Genomic DNA, 16,295 nt, shown 5'->3' with positions numbered 1-16,295 from the left:
AGACATACATGATATAGATTAGGCATATATATGAGAAAGATGTATATGTATATATAAGAGATGTATGTTATATTTATGGTATATAGGCACATACATGATAAAGAGAGACGTGACATCTATATGACAGATGAGAGATATGAGATATATATCATATTTATGAGATATATTATATGTATATCTATATATAATTACACATACATATATACATAAACATATGCACAGGTGTATGCATATATGTGTATGTATATATGTGTGTGTGTATATACACACATATATACATACACATACATATACATAAACACACACATATGATAGAGGGATAGAAGGGGGATAGATCTGAGAGGTGTGGCAGAGGTGGAAGCAACAAAGGACTCAAGATGAAAAATGTTATCCACCTCCAGAGAGAGAACTGGTGAACTGAGTACAGATTGAAGCAGAAAGTGCCAGATGGCCATGGTAGGAGTTTCCTCACGTGGGAATTTCCTTTACCAATGAAACTATAAGTCCATTCTTGATCCCTTTTGAAAATGCCATATATATGTCAACTCACTGAGATAATTTAGAGAGAAGAAAAGGCCTAGAAAATATTCATAAGAAAACTGGCAAATATACTAAAGGACCCAGGCCCCTTTGACAATATACAACGTCAAACATCTAGGGTATCAACTACACCTTTAGGCATTCATCTAAGTCAACTTCAACAAATCAACTTCATCAGTGCGAGACAGAAGTGGTACGGGTTTTCTTTCAAAAAAAAACTAAGATTTCAACGGACAGAAAGTACAGTATGAGTCAAAACTTCAATATGACATGCCCCCCAAAAGCTAATGTGAGGTTAGGGAGCATTAAGAAGAGTATTTGTTGTTGCTGTTTAGCCATTTCTGAACATTTGTAACTTCACTTGAGGTTTCTTTGGCAAAGATACTAGAGTGGTTTGCTTTTTCCTACTCCAACTCATTTTCCCAGATAAGGAAAGATAGGCAAACAGGGTTAAGTGACTTGCCCAGGGTAACACAGCTAGTACATGTGTGAGGCTGGATTTGAACTTAATTTCCCTGGGCTCTATGGCCTGTCTATCCACTAGTCTATCCACTGTGCCACCTAGCTGCCCAAAGAAGAGCATAATATCAAGAACAAGGGAAAAAATAGTCCCACTATATTCTTCCCCATTCAAACTATGTTTGGTATAGGGACCACATTTTAAGAAAGACAGTGACAAGACTGAGACTGTCTGAAAGAAAACAACCAAGCTTTTGAGGAGATTGCATGATCACAGATTTTAAGCTGAAAGGGACCATGGAAGTGATCTGGTATAACCTCTTTCTTATAGTAAATGATGAAACTGAGGCTAGAGAAACTAAATGACTAGTCCAAGGTCACTTGGTAGTAAACAGCAGAACCAGAATTCAAGTGCATGTCATCTGATGCTGAATCCAGGATGCTTTTTACTTCACCACACCAGGAGTGGAAGTCACATTGTTTGAGGATTCATTAAAGGAACCCAGGATGATTATACTGGAAGAGAAGAGGTAAGTTTTTGAAAAACTATTGTGTGGAAGAATAAATGGTCACTCTGTAAACAAGCATTTATTAATCTGTGTGCCAGGTACCTTGTTAAGTGCTAAGTATACAAAGAATGGCAAAAAGAAACCCTGAACTCAAGGAGTTTGCTTTATAAGGTGAGCAACAATATATAAAGAAATAGGTACATACAAGATTCATACAGCATAAATGGAGGCTTGTAGAGTTGATCTGTTTGGTCCTAGACTACAGACCTTGGAATAAAAGATGTAATTGGCAGAGGGTCATAGTAGACTGGGCTGCCTTAGTAGAGAGAAGCTTGACCCTCATTATTGTTCTAACAAAGTTGCAGAAACCAAGAATTTGCATATATAGCAATTAAGAAATAAGACTTTGGTAGTCACTCAGCAAAATTCTACATAATCTATCTGAATTAATTAAAGAAAGAAAAAAACAATTCCAGAAAATTATAAAAAGAAAATTAACCAGTGGAGGAAGAAAATAATTCCTTGAAAACTAGACTTGGGTAAATTGAATCATATAATGTTATAGGATACCAAGATATAATAAAACTAGAAAAAAATAGAAGACTATCTGAAACATTAGAAAAACAGCTGCTCTGGAGAACAGATTGAGGGGAGACAATATAAGAATTGTCAAACTACCTAAAACTTATGATAAAAAAATTTGAATGCAATATTGCAAGAAATTTATTAAGGAAAATTACCCTGAAGTTCTAGAACAAAAAGGTAAAGTAGAAATTGTAAGAATCACCACCTTAAAGAGATCCTAGGAAGAAAATTTACAGAAATGTCATAGCCAAGTTTCAAAATTCTGAGATTAAAGAGAAAATAAAGCAAGCAACAAGAAAAACTATTTAAATATTGCAGAAAAAAAGCAATCAGAATTTCGCAAGACCTAGCAGCTTCTACACTAAAAGACCATAGGTGTTAGGACATTATATTTTGAAGAACAAAGGAATTTGTGTTGCATCCAGAAATACCTTATCTAGCAAAATTGAGTATAATTCTACATAACAAAATAGACATTTGATTAAGTAAAAGACTTTCACATATTTATAACAAAAAGACCAGAACTCAATGGAAAATTTGATATAAAAGACCCAGAAGAAATGTAAGGAAATCATTAAAGAATAATTATAACATACTGATTAAGGTAAAACTGTTTGCTTATCATATATGAAAATATTATGAATGTGTGTAATTATTCATTATTGGTAGAAGTAATAATATTCTTGAGACTGCGATCATTACTAAGATAGTTTGAAAGAAAGGTTTGTGCTGAGTTGTATATGGTGAGGTGATTCTCAAAAACAAAATTGGTTAGGAAAATGATAAAAGGAGAAATTATCTCATGAAAAGGGGGCAGGAAAGGAAGAACTAATATAGAGGAAGCACGTGGGGGTGGAGGACTTGTAATATTCGAACCTAACTCTCATCTGGGTTAAAGAGGAGACATCATATACATCTAAAGTGGTTGAGAAGTCTTCTTAACCTCTAGAGGTGATCAAACTGGGGGATAGGATGGGAGAGGGACTTTTAGAAGGGTGTACAGATTAAGATTAGGAGAGTGGGTGAATAGGTAAGGAGGGGGAACTTTTAGAGGGATGGCTAAAATAAGGAAAAATAGGGTAAGAGAAGAAGATCAGGTAACTGGGATAAGGTGAAAAGATAAGCTGAGAAGGAACATAGTGAGTAAAAATGAGATGGAGGGAAATTCACAAATAACAATAATAATAACTTTGAATGGGAATTAGAAAAAATAATAAAATTCATCTGTAAAAACAAAGATTCAAGAATATTGAAAGAAACTGTAAACCAAAATGTAAAGAAAGGAGTTTAAGCAGTAGCAGATCTTAAACTGTATTATAAGACAGTAATTATCAAAACTTTCTGGTATTGGCTAAGAAATAGTAAGGTAGATCAATGGAATAGAGCAGACATAATACTTACAGCAACAGTGAAACATAATAGCCTTGTATTTGAAAAGTATAAAGACTTAAGATCTTGAGATAAGAATTTATTATTTGGTAAAAATTGTTGGAAAAACTGGAAATCAGTATGGCAGGAACTGGCCATAGACCAATATATTACAACATTTACCAAAATAAAATCAAAATGGATGCATGGCCTAGATACAAAAAGAGATTTTACAACAAAATTTAAAGAACACAGAGCATATTATCTATTAGACAAACAATTGATGAAGAAGCAAGAGATAGAGACCAAAGTTAGGTGGAAAATGCATAATTTTGGTTACATTAAATTAAAAAGGTTTGTAAAAATAAAACAAATATAGCCAAGATTAGAAGGAAAGCAGAAAATAGGGGAAATATATTTACAGTTGATCAGAGAAAAGTTTCATATCTAAAATAAAGACCTTTGTCAAATCTATAAGAATATAAGACATTACCCAATTTATAAGTGGCCAAAGGATATGAACAGTTTTCCAATGAAAAATTGAAACAATTTATAGTCATATGAAAAAAGTGCTCTAAATTGTTGTTGATTAGAGAAATGCAAACTAAAACAACCTTAAGATATCATTTTACACCTACCAGATTGGCTAAAATGATAGAAGTGGAAAGTGACATGTTAGAGGGGATTTGGAAAAATTGGGGAAATAATTAATTGTTAGTGAAACTGTGAACCGATCCAATCATTTTGGAAAGAAATCTGGAATTATGCCTAGAGAGTTATTAAATCACCCTACAGTACTACTACATTCCAAAGATAATTAGGGAAAATGCAAAAAAAAACCCTATAAATTCTGAAATGTTTAATTTCATTCTCTTTGTGGTGGCAAAGAACTGGAAATTTCAGGGATGCCCATCAATTGGGTAGTGCCCAAACAAATTGTGGTATATGATAATGATGGAATACTATTGTGGCATATGAAATGACATACTCAGTGATTTTAGAAAAACATGGAAAGTCTTGCATGAATTAATGAATAGTGAAATGAGTAGAACCAAGAGAACATTGTACACAGTAAGAACAATATTGTTCTAAGAATGACTTCATGCAAATAAGTTATTTTGACTATTATAACTACTCAAATTAAGTATAAAGGACATGTGAAGGACACTATCTACATCCAGAGAAAGAACTGATAAAAAGATGGAGAGAATAATTTCACACACACACTCACCCACATGCATACACACACATGTGTGCATGCACATACACACACACAGGCACACCTACCTAGCTATTTTTATTAAATGGTAGCCATCCATAGTGGGGGGCAGAGAAAATAAAGAAATTTACATGATGATTTTGTTGTATATTTGAAAGAAATAGCAAGTTATGCATAGTTTCATATGCAATCAATCACCTATTTATTGTACTGTATTATGGAAATACATGTTATATTACATAAATTAAAAATAAAGGGAAAAAAGGAAAGACAATTGGTCCTGATGAGAAAAAATGTTTAGAATTTAAAACTTTGCTTTTAGAAAAATATTAGGCATTTCCTTTCAGTCACTGATGTTCCATTGTCTTCAGTCTAGAGATTGCAGGTATATTGCTCAGAACAGTGGTTTTCAATTTGTCAAATTTTTGTCATTGCATATATTATTGCCCCCAATGTCATGAGTGTAACATATACTGTTAAGATCAGGTCAAAAATAGAAATTTAATAATGTCACACAAACCTAGGTATAAGAACTAAGTCCATGCACCCTGCAGGGACCAAGTCTAGCACAGGAAAGGATAAAAGAGTGAATTCAGAATATGGGTTTAAAAAGCATCCAAGGCAATTTCCCAGAATGGGAGAAACAGGATAGAGACTTAAAATACCCATGGAGAGTTATATTAGTCTTAACACTAAGAAAAAAATACTCTTCACTTATCCAGATGCTACCATTTCAGCTATGAGAGATCTTTCCCTATAACCTTCTTCAGGGCCCCCAGCACATCTTTGTTCCTCAGGCTATAAATTAGGGGATTCAGTGCTGGAGTGACAATGGTGTAGAACACAGAGAGGATATTATCTTGCTTAGGGCTGTGGTAAGCACTGGGCAGGACATACATGACCATGGCAGCTCCATAGTACAGCCCAACCACTGTCAGGTGGGATGAGCAGGTCTCCCCTGTGCTGAGGGCATGTGGAATACAGCAGTTAAGACTAAGGTATAGGAAGCAAGAATAGCAGAGAGGGGGATCAGAAGGAAGGTCACACCCATTGTGTATACCGTGAGTTCATACTGTGAAGTGTCAGCACATGCAAGCTTTAGTAATGGAAGTATTTCACAGAGAAGGTGGTGAATCTCTTGGTTTCCACAGAAAGGAAAATGCATAGTATAGATGGTGTACACAAGGGCACTCAGAGCTGCTAAGAGCCAGGATGTAGCCACCATGGACCAACAAACTGTTGGTCTCATTAAGACCATATAGTTCAAAGGGTGATGAATGGCCACATAGCGGTCATATGCCATGAAAGCCAGCAGTATATCTTCTGCACCCCCAAGCGTCAGTGCCAGAAACATCTGAAGCCCACAGCCTGTAAAAGAGATGGTGTTTTGTCCACACAGGTAATCTACCAATGTCTTGGGAGCAACAATAGATGTGAAGAGCAGGTCCATAAGTGAAAGCTGGCTGAGCAAGAAGTACATGGGCACATGGAGTCTATTGTCCATAGCAATCAACAGGAGCAGAAGACCATTACTAGCCATGGCCACCAGGTACAGGAATGTGATGGCAGCACAGAGAAATTCAGGGGACCTGCTATCTTGGAGAATTCCAACAAGGAAGAAACTGTTTATCAAGGTGATATTCCAGTGTTCCATTCCACAGATTCCCCAATTTTCTGTAACCAGACAGATGCTCAGTAAGGATGCATCCAAATGACTCAGGAGTTTTCTAAGTCTCTGATAACAGAGTACATTGAAAGTGTCTTAGTTTAAAGTCAATGAGTTGAGAATCTCCCTCTTGTACCCAGGCACCAATCTCGGTGATTATGTTGAAGTAGACTTCTGATTATTCTGCCTCCACTTTGATAGTGGAGTTGGTGGCTTACAGTGATTGTTGCAATGGATAGGTATAAAATAAAATTAAAATCTCCCAATTAAACACCTAATTATAAATCCTAAAAATTAAACATGAGATTAATAAAACAATGTAAGAAAACCACTGAATTAATAAATAAAACTGTGAGTTGGTTTTGTGAAAAAAAATCATTAAAATAAACCATTGATTAATATGTTTAAAAAAGAAGAAAACCAAGTAACTAGTATCAAAAAAGAAAAGGGCAAATATACTCACCACTGAAGAGGAAATCAAAGAAATTATTAGGAATTATTTTGCCCAATTATATGCTAATAAATTTAATAATGCAAATGAAATGGAAGAATACTTACAAAAATATAGAAAGGTGATGGACAAAAGATAGGAGTTCTCTTGAGGTCTCTCCAATTTCCAGCAGAAAAATGTTCAATCAAGCCTCTAAACAGATTCTGGAGTGACAGAAACTACAAAAAGACAGAGCAAAACAATTTTCCAGCTTAAGATAACTTAGAAGGATTTCAGGAAATGTCTGTCTCAGGTGGTAAAGGGGAAGCACAGCCCAGTACAGATGGTGTCCAGGCAAGCCAGTGGAAGGCTCTTAGCCACAGCACAGATCAGAATGTGGGTTTATTTTATATCCTGCAGCTTTGGTAAGGTTGTTATTTCAAGTGGGTTTTTAGTTGATTGTCTAGGATACTGTAAGTATACCATCATATCATCTGCAAAGAATGAAAACCAATTTGTTTTGTCATTGTCTATTCTAATTCCTTCAATTTCTTTTTATTCTTCGTAAAGCTAACATTTCTAGTGCAAAATTGAATAACAGTGATGATGTCCATCCTTGTTTCACCCCTGATCCTATAAAACAAACCTACACAAATCATCGGCATTTCTATATATTGCCAACAAAATCCAGCAGGAAGAGATAGAAAGAGAACTTCCGACAGGGTTTGTTTACTCCCTTGGGACCCCCGACGCTGCCGCCCTCCACAACCATGTCCACGTCTTTGAAGAATCTAGTTGAGGGATAGCCGGGAGAAGGACCAGCCAGAGGTGGACATGCGTGACTGTTGGCATCTCCAACATTCCTGATGTCCATGCCTTGTTTATTTTATCCCACATTACACAACTGGTTCTCAGCCGCAACAAGCTACCAACTCTGCCTCCAAACGCGGCAAAACTGAAGAATCTGGAAGTGCTGAACTTTTTCAATAACCAAATTGAAGAGTTCTTTGACTTCACTTATAACAACTTGAATGAAAATTCTCTTCCTGGAAACTTCTTCTACCTTACCACTCTGTGTGCACTTTATCTAAGTGACAACGACTTTGAATCCTGCCGCCAGATATTGGGAAGCTCACAAAGTTTCAGATACTCAGCCTTAGAGATAATGACCTGACCTCACTGCCAATTGGGGAACTTACACAACTGAAGGAACTACACATCCAGGGGAACCGCCTGAATGTCTGTTTCCCAGAGCTTGGAAATTTGGGAATTAACTGGTCAGAAGCAGGTCTTCAAGCAGAGAATAATCCCTGGGTTACCCCATTTGCTGACCAGTTCCAGCTCGAAGTGTATCATGTCTTTGAAATTCTCTCTCTCATGCACACACACACAGAAATACACACTCACACACTTTTCATGCATTCTGTTTTTAGTTCTCTAACCTCTACCCCCCATTCTCTTGACATTTTATTCCTTTGGGAAGATACTGGATTTTTGAGCATACCTGTGTCTGTGTTGTCTTATTAGAGGTGCCAAATAAAGGAAGTCAAGATCTATTTTGACTGCAAATTCCAAAAAGGCTCTGCTTATAAGTCCTTGAATAAGAATTATGAAGTTCCATATTATCAAGAAAAATTAAAGCCATGTAACCATTTACGATGGCTTAACACTGCTTGTTCTTCTATTCGTGTGTGCATTAATATGTGTATAACAGTTTTTTTTCTATTAAGTTATACATATATACATGCCTTGTGCTTTCAGCTGTGTCCTTATATCACCAAGATATTATGTTCATTTTACTTATGAATGATTTTAATAAAACTTTTTTTCATAAAAAAGAAAAAAAGAAATTCCATTCATAATAACTGTAGACAATATAAAATATTGGGGAGTCCACCTGCCAAGACAAACCCAGGAACTCTATGAACACAATTATAAGACACTTTTCACACAAATAAAATCATATCTAAATAATTGGAAAATAACAACTGCTCATAGATAGGCTGAGCTAGCATAATAAAATGACGATTCTACCCAAATTAATTTACTTATTCAGTGCCATATCAATCAAACTACCAAAATTTATTTTACAGAATTAGAAAAAAATAAAAACACAATTCAACTTGAAGAACAAAATGTCAAGAATATCATGAGAATGAAAAAAAAAATGCAAAGGATGGTTGTGTAGCTATACCAGATCGAAAACTATATTATAAAGTGGCAATCATGAAAACTATTTGGTACTGACTAAAAAATAGAGTGGTGGATTAGCGGAATAGGTTATGTACAGAATACACAGTAGTAAATGACTACTGTAATCTACTCTGTGATAAACCCCAAAACACCAGCTTCTGGGACAAGAATTCACTATTTGAAAAAATAGTTAACTGGAGAAACTGGAAAATAGTGTGGGATAGAGTAGGCACAGGCCAAAATCTCACACTGTATACCAAGAGAAGGTGAAAATATGCACATGATTTAGACATCAAGGGTGATAACCATAAGCAAATTAGGACAGTAGGTAATAGTTTATCAGATCTATGGAGAAGGTAAGAATTTATGACCAAAAAGAGATAGAGATAATTTTGATAATATTAAATTTAAAAAAAGTTTTTGCACAAGCAAAGCCATTGTAACTAAGATTAGAAAGAAAGCAGAAACCTGGGAAACAATTTGTACAGCCAGTGTTTCTGATAAAGACCTCATTTCTCAAATATATAGAGAACAGAGTCTAGTTAATAAGAATACAAGTCATTCCCCAATTGATAAATGGTAAAGGGATATGAACAAGCTGTTTTCAGATGAAGAAGTTAAAGCTATCTATAGTCATATGAAAAAAATGCTTTAAATCACTATTGATAAGAGAAATGCAAATTAAAGCAACTCTGAGGTACCACCTCACATCTATCAGATTGGCTAATATGATATGACAGAAAAGGAAAGTGATAAATGTTGGTGTTGTGGGAAAATTGGAACACTAATGCATTGTTGGTGGAGTCATGAACTGATCCAACCATTCTGGAGAGCAATTTATAGCTCCAAAAGCTATAAAACTCTGCATTCCCTTTCATCCAGTAATACCACTACTAGGTCTGTATCACAAAGATATCTTATAAAGGGGTAAAGCACCTACATGTGCAAATATATTAATAGCAGCTCTTTTTGTGGAGGCCAAAAATTAGAAATTGAAAAGATCCCATCAGTTGGGGACTGTAATGGAATACTATTATTCCAAAGGAATGATGAGCAGGTGGACTTTGGAAAAATCTAGAAAGACTTACATGAACTGATGTTGAGTGTAACGAACAGAACCAGGAGAACATTGTACACAGTAACAACAATATTGTGCAATGACCAAACCTCACAGACTCAGCTCTTCTCATTAATACAATAATCCAAGACAATTCCAAAAGGCTTGTGATGGAAAATGCTATCTACAAACAGAAAAAAAAATGGCATCTGAATGCTGATTAAAGCATACTATTTTCACTTTTTTTTGTTTCTCATGTTTTTTCCCCTTTTGTTCTTATTCTTTCACCATATGATTTATGGATGTACCTGTGTAATCTATGTCAGATTGCTTGCTGTGTTGGGGAGGGGATAGGAGAGGGAAGGAGAAAAATTTAGAACTCAAAATCTGGTAAAAATGAATGTTCAAAACTATCTTTACTTATAATTGGAAAAAAATAAAATAGTATAAAGTATAAAATAAAAACTGCCTAGATTAAGAGAAGATAAAATAGAATATCTAGATATATCTAGTTTAGAAAATGAAATTGAACAGGCAATAAATGAGATTCCTAAGGAAAAAACACGAGGACAAGATAGATTTACAAATGAATTGTACCAAATTTTAAAGATCAACTAATTCAAATATTAAATAAATTATTGGAATAATAGGAAATGAAGGAGTTCTACCAAATTCCTTTTATAAAATAAATATGGGGCTGATACATAAACCAAAAAGAGCAAAAACAGAGAAAGAAAATTATAAACCAATTTCACTAATGAATATGAATGCAAAAATCCTACGCAAAATACTATCTAGAATTCTTCACCAATAATTCATAAAGATATATATGTTAGGATGAGTAGGATTTATATCAGGAGTTCAGGGATTGAAATAGACTCCAAGGGATGTGTTGAATTTATCACTCAAGAATCTCAGAGATTTAAGGAACCTTGAATGAGATTAATTCAATACATAATTGTCCAAGAATACCTTCTGTATCTTATCTGACACTGGTCATCTGAAATTTGAAAATTTTACGCTATCAAAACTTTAAAATTCACCAAGACTTTTGGGACACTGTGTTTGTATTGTTATTTCACTGTAAACTGTTACCCTGTACTTCTCGCAGGATCATATGTTCACAAGATCATAAATTTAGAGCTTGAAGGGCTGGAATCGTAGGTAGTCTAGTACCTTCACCTTACAGATGAGATTATTGTTATTTTCAGTCATGTCCAACTCTCCATGACTCCATTTGGCGTTTTCTTGCCTGGAGTGGTCTGTCATTTCCTTCTCCAGCCTGTCTTACAAATGAACAACTGAGGCAAATGGGGTTAAGTGACTTGCCCAGGGTCAAACAGATAATAAGTGTCTGAGGTTGAATTTGAACTCATGAGGGATTCAAAGTCTAGTGTTCTATCTATTCTGCCATGTTGCTAGCCTTACAGTTGAGAATGCTGGGTGCTAATTAGATTAAAGTACTTGTTCATTGCCACACAGGTGAAGACGTATCCTGGTCCAGTAGAAATGGAACTGAATTGAAACCAAGGGAGACAGAAGAACGCAGTTCAAATCCTAGCCCTATTCTTTGCTCTATCCGTGACCATAAGAAAGTTACCTAAACCTCTTTGGCCCTCACTTCTTCACCTGTAAAAGGAAGGAATTAGACTAAATGACCACTAAGGTCTGTTCTATCTTAAAAATCTATGTTCCAGAAGAACTGGGTTTCAAACCCAAATCCTTGGACTCCAAATCCAATACACTTCCATATTCTTCACTTGGTATGTGGAGTTACTTGTTATTCTATTCCTAAATGGGTTAATATTATATTAGTTTGAAGTCTTATTGAAGGGATCCATAAATTATTAAATAACAGGAATAGGGAATAGTATTATAGGATAAAATGTTAAAATAGTCTATAGGAACAAAATTAGTTTCTCAAGGCAATACATAACATATATGTAAACATTCTCAACAGGGAACACACTAAATTGTTTATATTTCATGTTTTTCAAATATAAGCATCAATATTTGAAAGAGGATAGAGGGTGAGAACAACCATTTCTGGAAGAAGGAACAAGCCAAGCTGAGGCTATATTAGATAAGATTCCTAAAGTCACTGCATGATACACATTTCATCTTCATTCTGAAACCTGCTTCACGTTATCAGGCAGCATCACTATCATATAGTAGAAAGAGCACTGTCTCTGGAATCAGGGAATTTAGTGAATTCAAAACCAATCTTTGACACTTGCTCAAATCATAACTTCCCTGGGTCTCAGTTTCTTCTTCTGTAAAATGGACCAGATAATCTTTAAAGTTCCTTCCTGTTCTAAATCTATACTTCTTGGTTCTACCTTCAGGACTCTAGAAATGGGTGTTTCAAGGCCAGAGAAATTAAAGAAACAGTCTTGCACTTTCTGTAATATTCGCTTTGTATATCTGCACCAGCAATAATCTTCTTCATATAATGAGAAACCAGACAAAGGGAAGGGACCTAGTACCTCAAGTCCAGTTGAAAATGAAAGATACAAATGTGTTTGTTCTTGACACACCACACAAATAGTAGCAACCCTAAGAAAACATTGGCTTTAGAAAAGAAAAGGCTAGAAGTAGTTTAGCACCATAATCACAACTTTTGGTGCACACTTGGATAATTACCTGGTATACTATAGGTTTTGCAAAGTGATAGAGGCACCAGGCTCCCTGAAGGCAAAAACTCTCCACAATGATTTAAATGGCTAAGGAGTTTAGAGCACAGTCAGGGTGTGCTATTGAATCTTAGTAGACTCTTTTGGCTATCAGAGAAAACGAGAAGCTGCCTAGTAAAGGGGCAGCAAATATTCAGGATGCTTCTGTTATTAAGAACAGATTGATCATTTCAGGGAGTTTAGACTCATTCAGAGCAATGACTTATAAGTTATAGTGATTTTTTCATCTAACAAGCTAGGTTAGATGGGTGAGTAGTGGTGTGGGCTGGACTTGAGTTAGGTACAGTCAGGCATATAGTCTAGCAGAACTCATTGGAACAACAGAATGGATGCATTGGAGAATCCAGGAATCCTGACAATATTAGAAGAGCTGGACTCCCAACTCTGCTCCCAACTCTGACCAGGGTGACCCAGGACTAAATTACACCCTCTCCCAGGTCTCAGTTTTCTATTCATTAACAGGACTGTAACTCACAGATAAGGTTATAACCCAATAAATGAATCAACAAGCATTTACTAAGTGTATACCATGTGTCAAGTTTGTGCAAAGTGCAGGCGATTTAAAGACAAGAGTCAATCAGCCCTTATACTGGAGGGGCTTAATTCTAATTGGGGATAAAAGAGGGAACACAGGAACCCTGTGCAAGCAGGTCCTTTATTCTCAGGTTCCTCTCACCCCCTACACCACGCCCCACCCTTTTAAACAATTCTATCCTTAATTTGGGACAAATAATAGATTTTAGGTCTGAACCACCCCTTCTTTCTACCAAAACTCTCATTAACTCGTTACAGGACATACGTAGATTCAGATACTGCACAGGCCCATGAAACCGACCACACAGCTTTTCACTTACTTAGAAAGGAGGTCTGTCCCCAGACATACAAGTAGCTTTGTGGTTAGTTGAAAACCTGAGAACACCTAACTGTGGCCTTGGAAGAAGACTATATTTTCCTATGAATTATGAGTGAGGGATGGGATTTCCAGGATCTTATAGTCAGGGACCCTTTCTTTGTTCAGGGGCTATTCATTACTCTGATAACCACTGTGGACACATACAGGAAGCTGTGTACTCTAGGTGCATTTTGTCCTCCAGGAATGATCCTAGGGAGCAATGGTCCTCCCTTTACTCTTCTCTTATCTATAAGGAAGGATTTAACCTACTTCCCTAGTTTTACTCCCTCTATGCCAGATCCCCTCAGTGAGGCAGTACACAGAGATTTTTGATTCTAGGTGTTTGGTACATGCCAAGGTTTGGGGAAAAGTCAAACAGAGTGGGAAGTGGAGTAGAGGAAGTGATAGAGGATCCAATAAAGAACCTTCAATACCTTATTGTAATCTGGGGAGGTGTTAGTCAGTGCCCTGTTCCTGGGAGAATGGTTTCCACTGCACCTTCAGAAGCCCTTTCCCCCCTGAATTTGTGCTCAGCTCAACTTAGCTCGAAAAGAAATATCCCCTTATCTGGGATGACATTACTTTTCATTGGTTTGTCCACTGGGGTCCACGATTTTAATGGATCCCAGAGGGCATGTTTCCTGGCCACATGCCACTGCTTATTCATTTACTAAATGACAGAGAATCTCAGAAGGTCCTGAGTATTCCTTTTGGATCTTCTAGGCTACAACCTTCTTTAATTATGTATTAGTGAGCTGAGTGGTTTTCATGGTACCAAAAGGTGACTTTATTTACTTTAAACTATTATCTGCTTCTCAGAACTGACCACTAATTTATGTCTTGACTTTTCTCTCCCCATCTGTCTTTTCATTACTGTTTATCTCTTAGATGCATATGTGTGCATTTACATTTGTGCATCTGTGTGAGTGTATATATGTGTGTTCATATTAGCAATTTGGTACTAATTTAATGATTAAAACTTAGAGCCCCTTGTTGCAAGGACAGAAGTTGGAACAACTTATTGGCCAGCTAATTTGTCTCTTATTCGGGGTCAAAGAGGTACTGCCCTACTATTTTATGTTACTGTGAGGCAGCATGGTGTCATGCATAGATTTTTAGCCTGGGGTCGGTGAACTCTGGCATCTCAGAAATCCTATGTCTTCTATGTTATCCATTTTAAAATGTTACTCTGTGAAGCGGTCCATAAGCTTTAGTAGACTGCCAAAGGGGAGACTCCCAACATGACAAACACAAAAAGGTTAAGAACCTCTGACATAGTGGATAGATCACTAAAGTTGGAGAGAGAGAGAAAAATCATTTAGTATCAATGAATTTCAGCTTCTACCCCTGCAATATAGGGATACTTATATTACCAATATCACAAGAATGTTGTGAGAAAAATACTTCCTAAACCCTAAAAATAGGGATACTGTGTCAAACATTCATGACCTTGCAGTCAGGTCGATGGTAGTTCATAGCCACTGGACAGACCTCAGATCTGCCTAGTACATGGAGTCATTGAGATAGACATGGTCCCTGCTTCTGCTTGGGGCATTTTCTCCAATGACTGGGGTAGCAGCTGCTCTGGAGAGAGTGTCCCTGGTGTCTGCCAAAGAGGAGCCTAACCTTGAAACTGGAATGTGACGGAAGAGATATAGCCTGTGGCCTACGAAGTTAGGCCTGGGGAACTTTCACACACTTTGCAAGGCACCAAAGGTAATAAAGACTGGATTGCCTTGGTTTTGTAGGAAAAAAGGAGAAAGGATTTGATGTCAGGTTCTCTGACTCCAGAGTGATATTTCATCCCCTGCCCCAATAAAATAGTGGTCAATAAATTGAGCATATAACTAAAAATCCCTAGAAAAATCTGTGACTTGAAAAGTGAGGAGGCAAACAAATTTGAAAAGAAAATACTCACGAGTGATCAATAAGTTGGATATGCTGGCAGGGTTTGCATCATTGGAACAAACAACCAAACTGATGACCAAGGGAGGGGCAAAGGTCAAAAATGAATTACAAATAAGAAAATTCCAACCATGGGACAATGTCCTATTGCTTACAGGTGATTGGAAATTTCTAAGAGTGACATGCAAAAAGCAGGTGGGATAGGGAGGAGTAAATTATATATTGAAAGGAAACTATTTAGAAGAGGGAACTCAAGATAGGGGCCTGAAAAGTTTTAATTTAATGAGGAATATAGAGAATAAAAGACCAAATAAATATAAGGGGTATGAATTAAAGAATGAAAATGGAGAGTATGCAGAAAGAGAAGATAAATAATGAAAAAGTAATGGAAAGAACCCTTTTGTAGAAAATAGAAGAGCAAAAGCAACAAGATATTTTAGAAAGAGGAAAGGAGAATCTATATGACACCTTAAAATTGAAGGGAAAACTAGAGAGGAAGAAATAAACAACTATATAGAAGCAAGCAAGAAAAAGAACTAGTCAGCAAAACCTCCAAGCCAGAGAAAGAAGTGACAAGGGGAGAGGAGGAGGGTGAAGAGATTCAGTGCTTACCTTAACATTGTTGTTACTGAATGATTTTTTCAGTTGTGTCTAACTCTCCATTATCCTGTTGGAGTTTTCTTGGCAAAGATACTGGAATGGGTTGTCATTTCCTACTTCAGCTTATTTTTCAGATGAGAAACTGAGGCAAATGAGGTTAGATGACTTGCCCAGGGTCA

At 36.3% G+C, this 16,295-nt stretch overlaps 1 protein-coding gene and 1 pseudogene across 1 annotated transcript; one reads left to right on the top strand and one right to left on the bottom strand.

Moving 5' to 3' along the window:
- Positions 1–5,417: 5,417 nt before the first annotated feature.
- Positions 5,418–6,334, bottom strand: LOC118844139 (olfactory receptor 2AG1-like). Its single transcript, XM_036751974.1, is given in 2 exon segments — positions 5,418–5,635; positions 5,638–6,334. Coding segments are annotated over 2 exon segments (915 nt in total).
- Positions 6,335–7,546: 1,212 nt separating this feature from the next.
- On the top strand, positions 7,547–12,465 carry LOC118842407 (annotated as a pseudogene).
- The last annotated feature ends 3,830 nt before the right edge of the window (positions 12,466–16,295 follow it).

The sequence above is a fragment of the Trichosurus vulpecula genome, chromosome 3 (genome assembly GCF_011100635.1).
Source record: "Trichosurus vulpecula isolate mTriVul1 chromosome 3, mTriVul1.pri, whole genome shotgun sequence".
NCBI lineage: Eukaryota > Metazoa > Chordata > Mammalia > Diprotodontia > Phalangeridae > Trichosurus > Trichosurus vulpecula.
The sequence above is the reverse complement of the archived record's forward strand: the minus strand, read 5'-3'. Positions and strand labels throughout refer to the sequence as shown.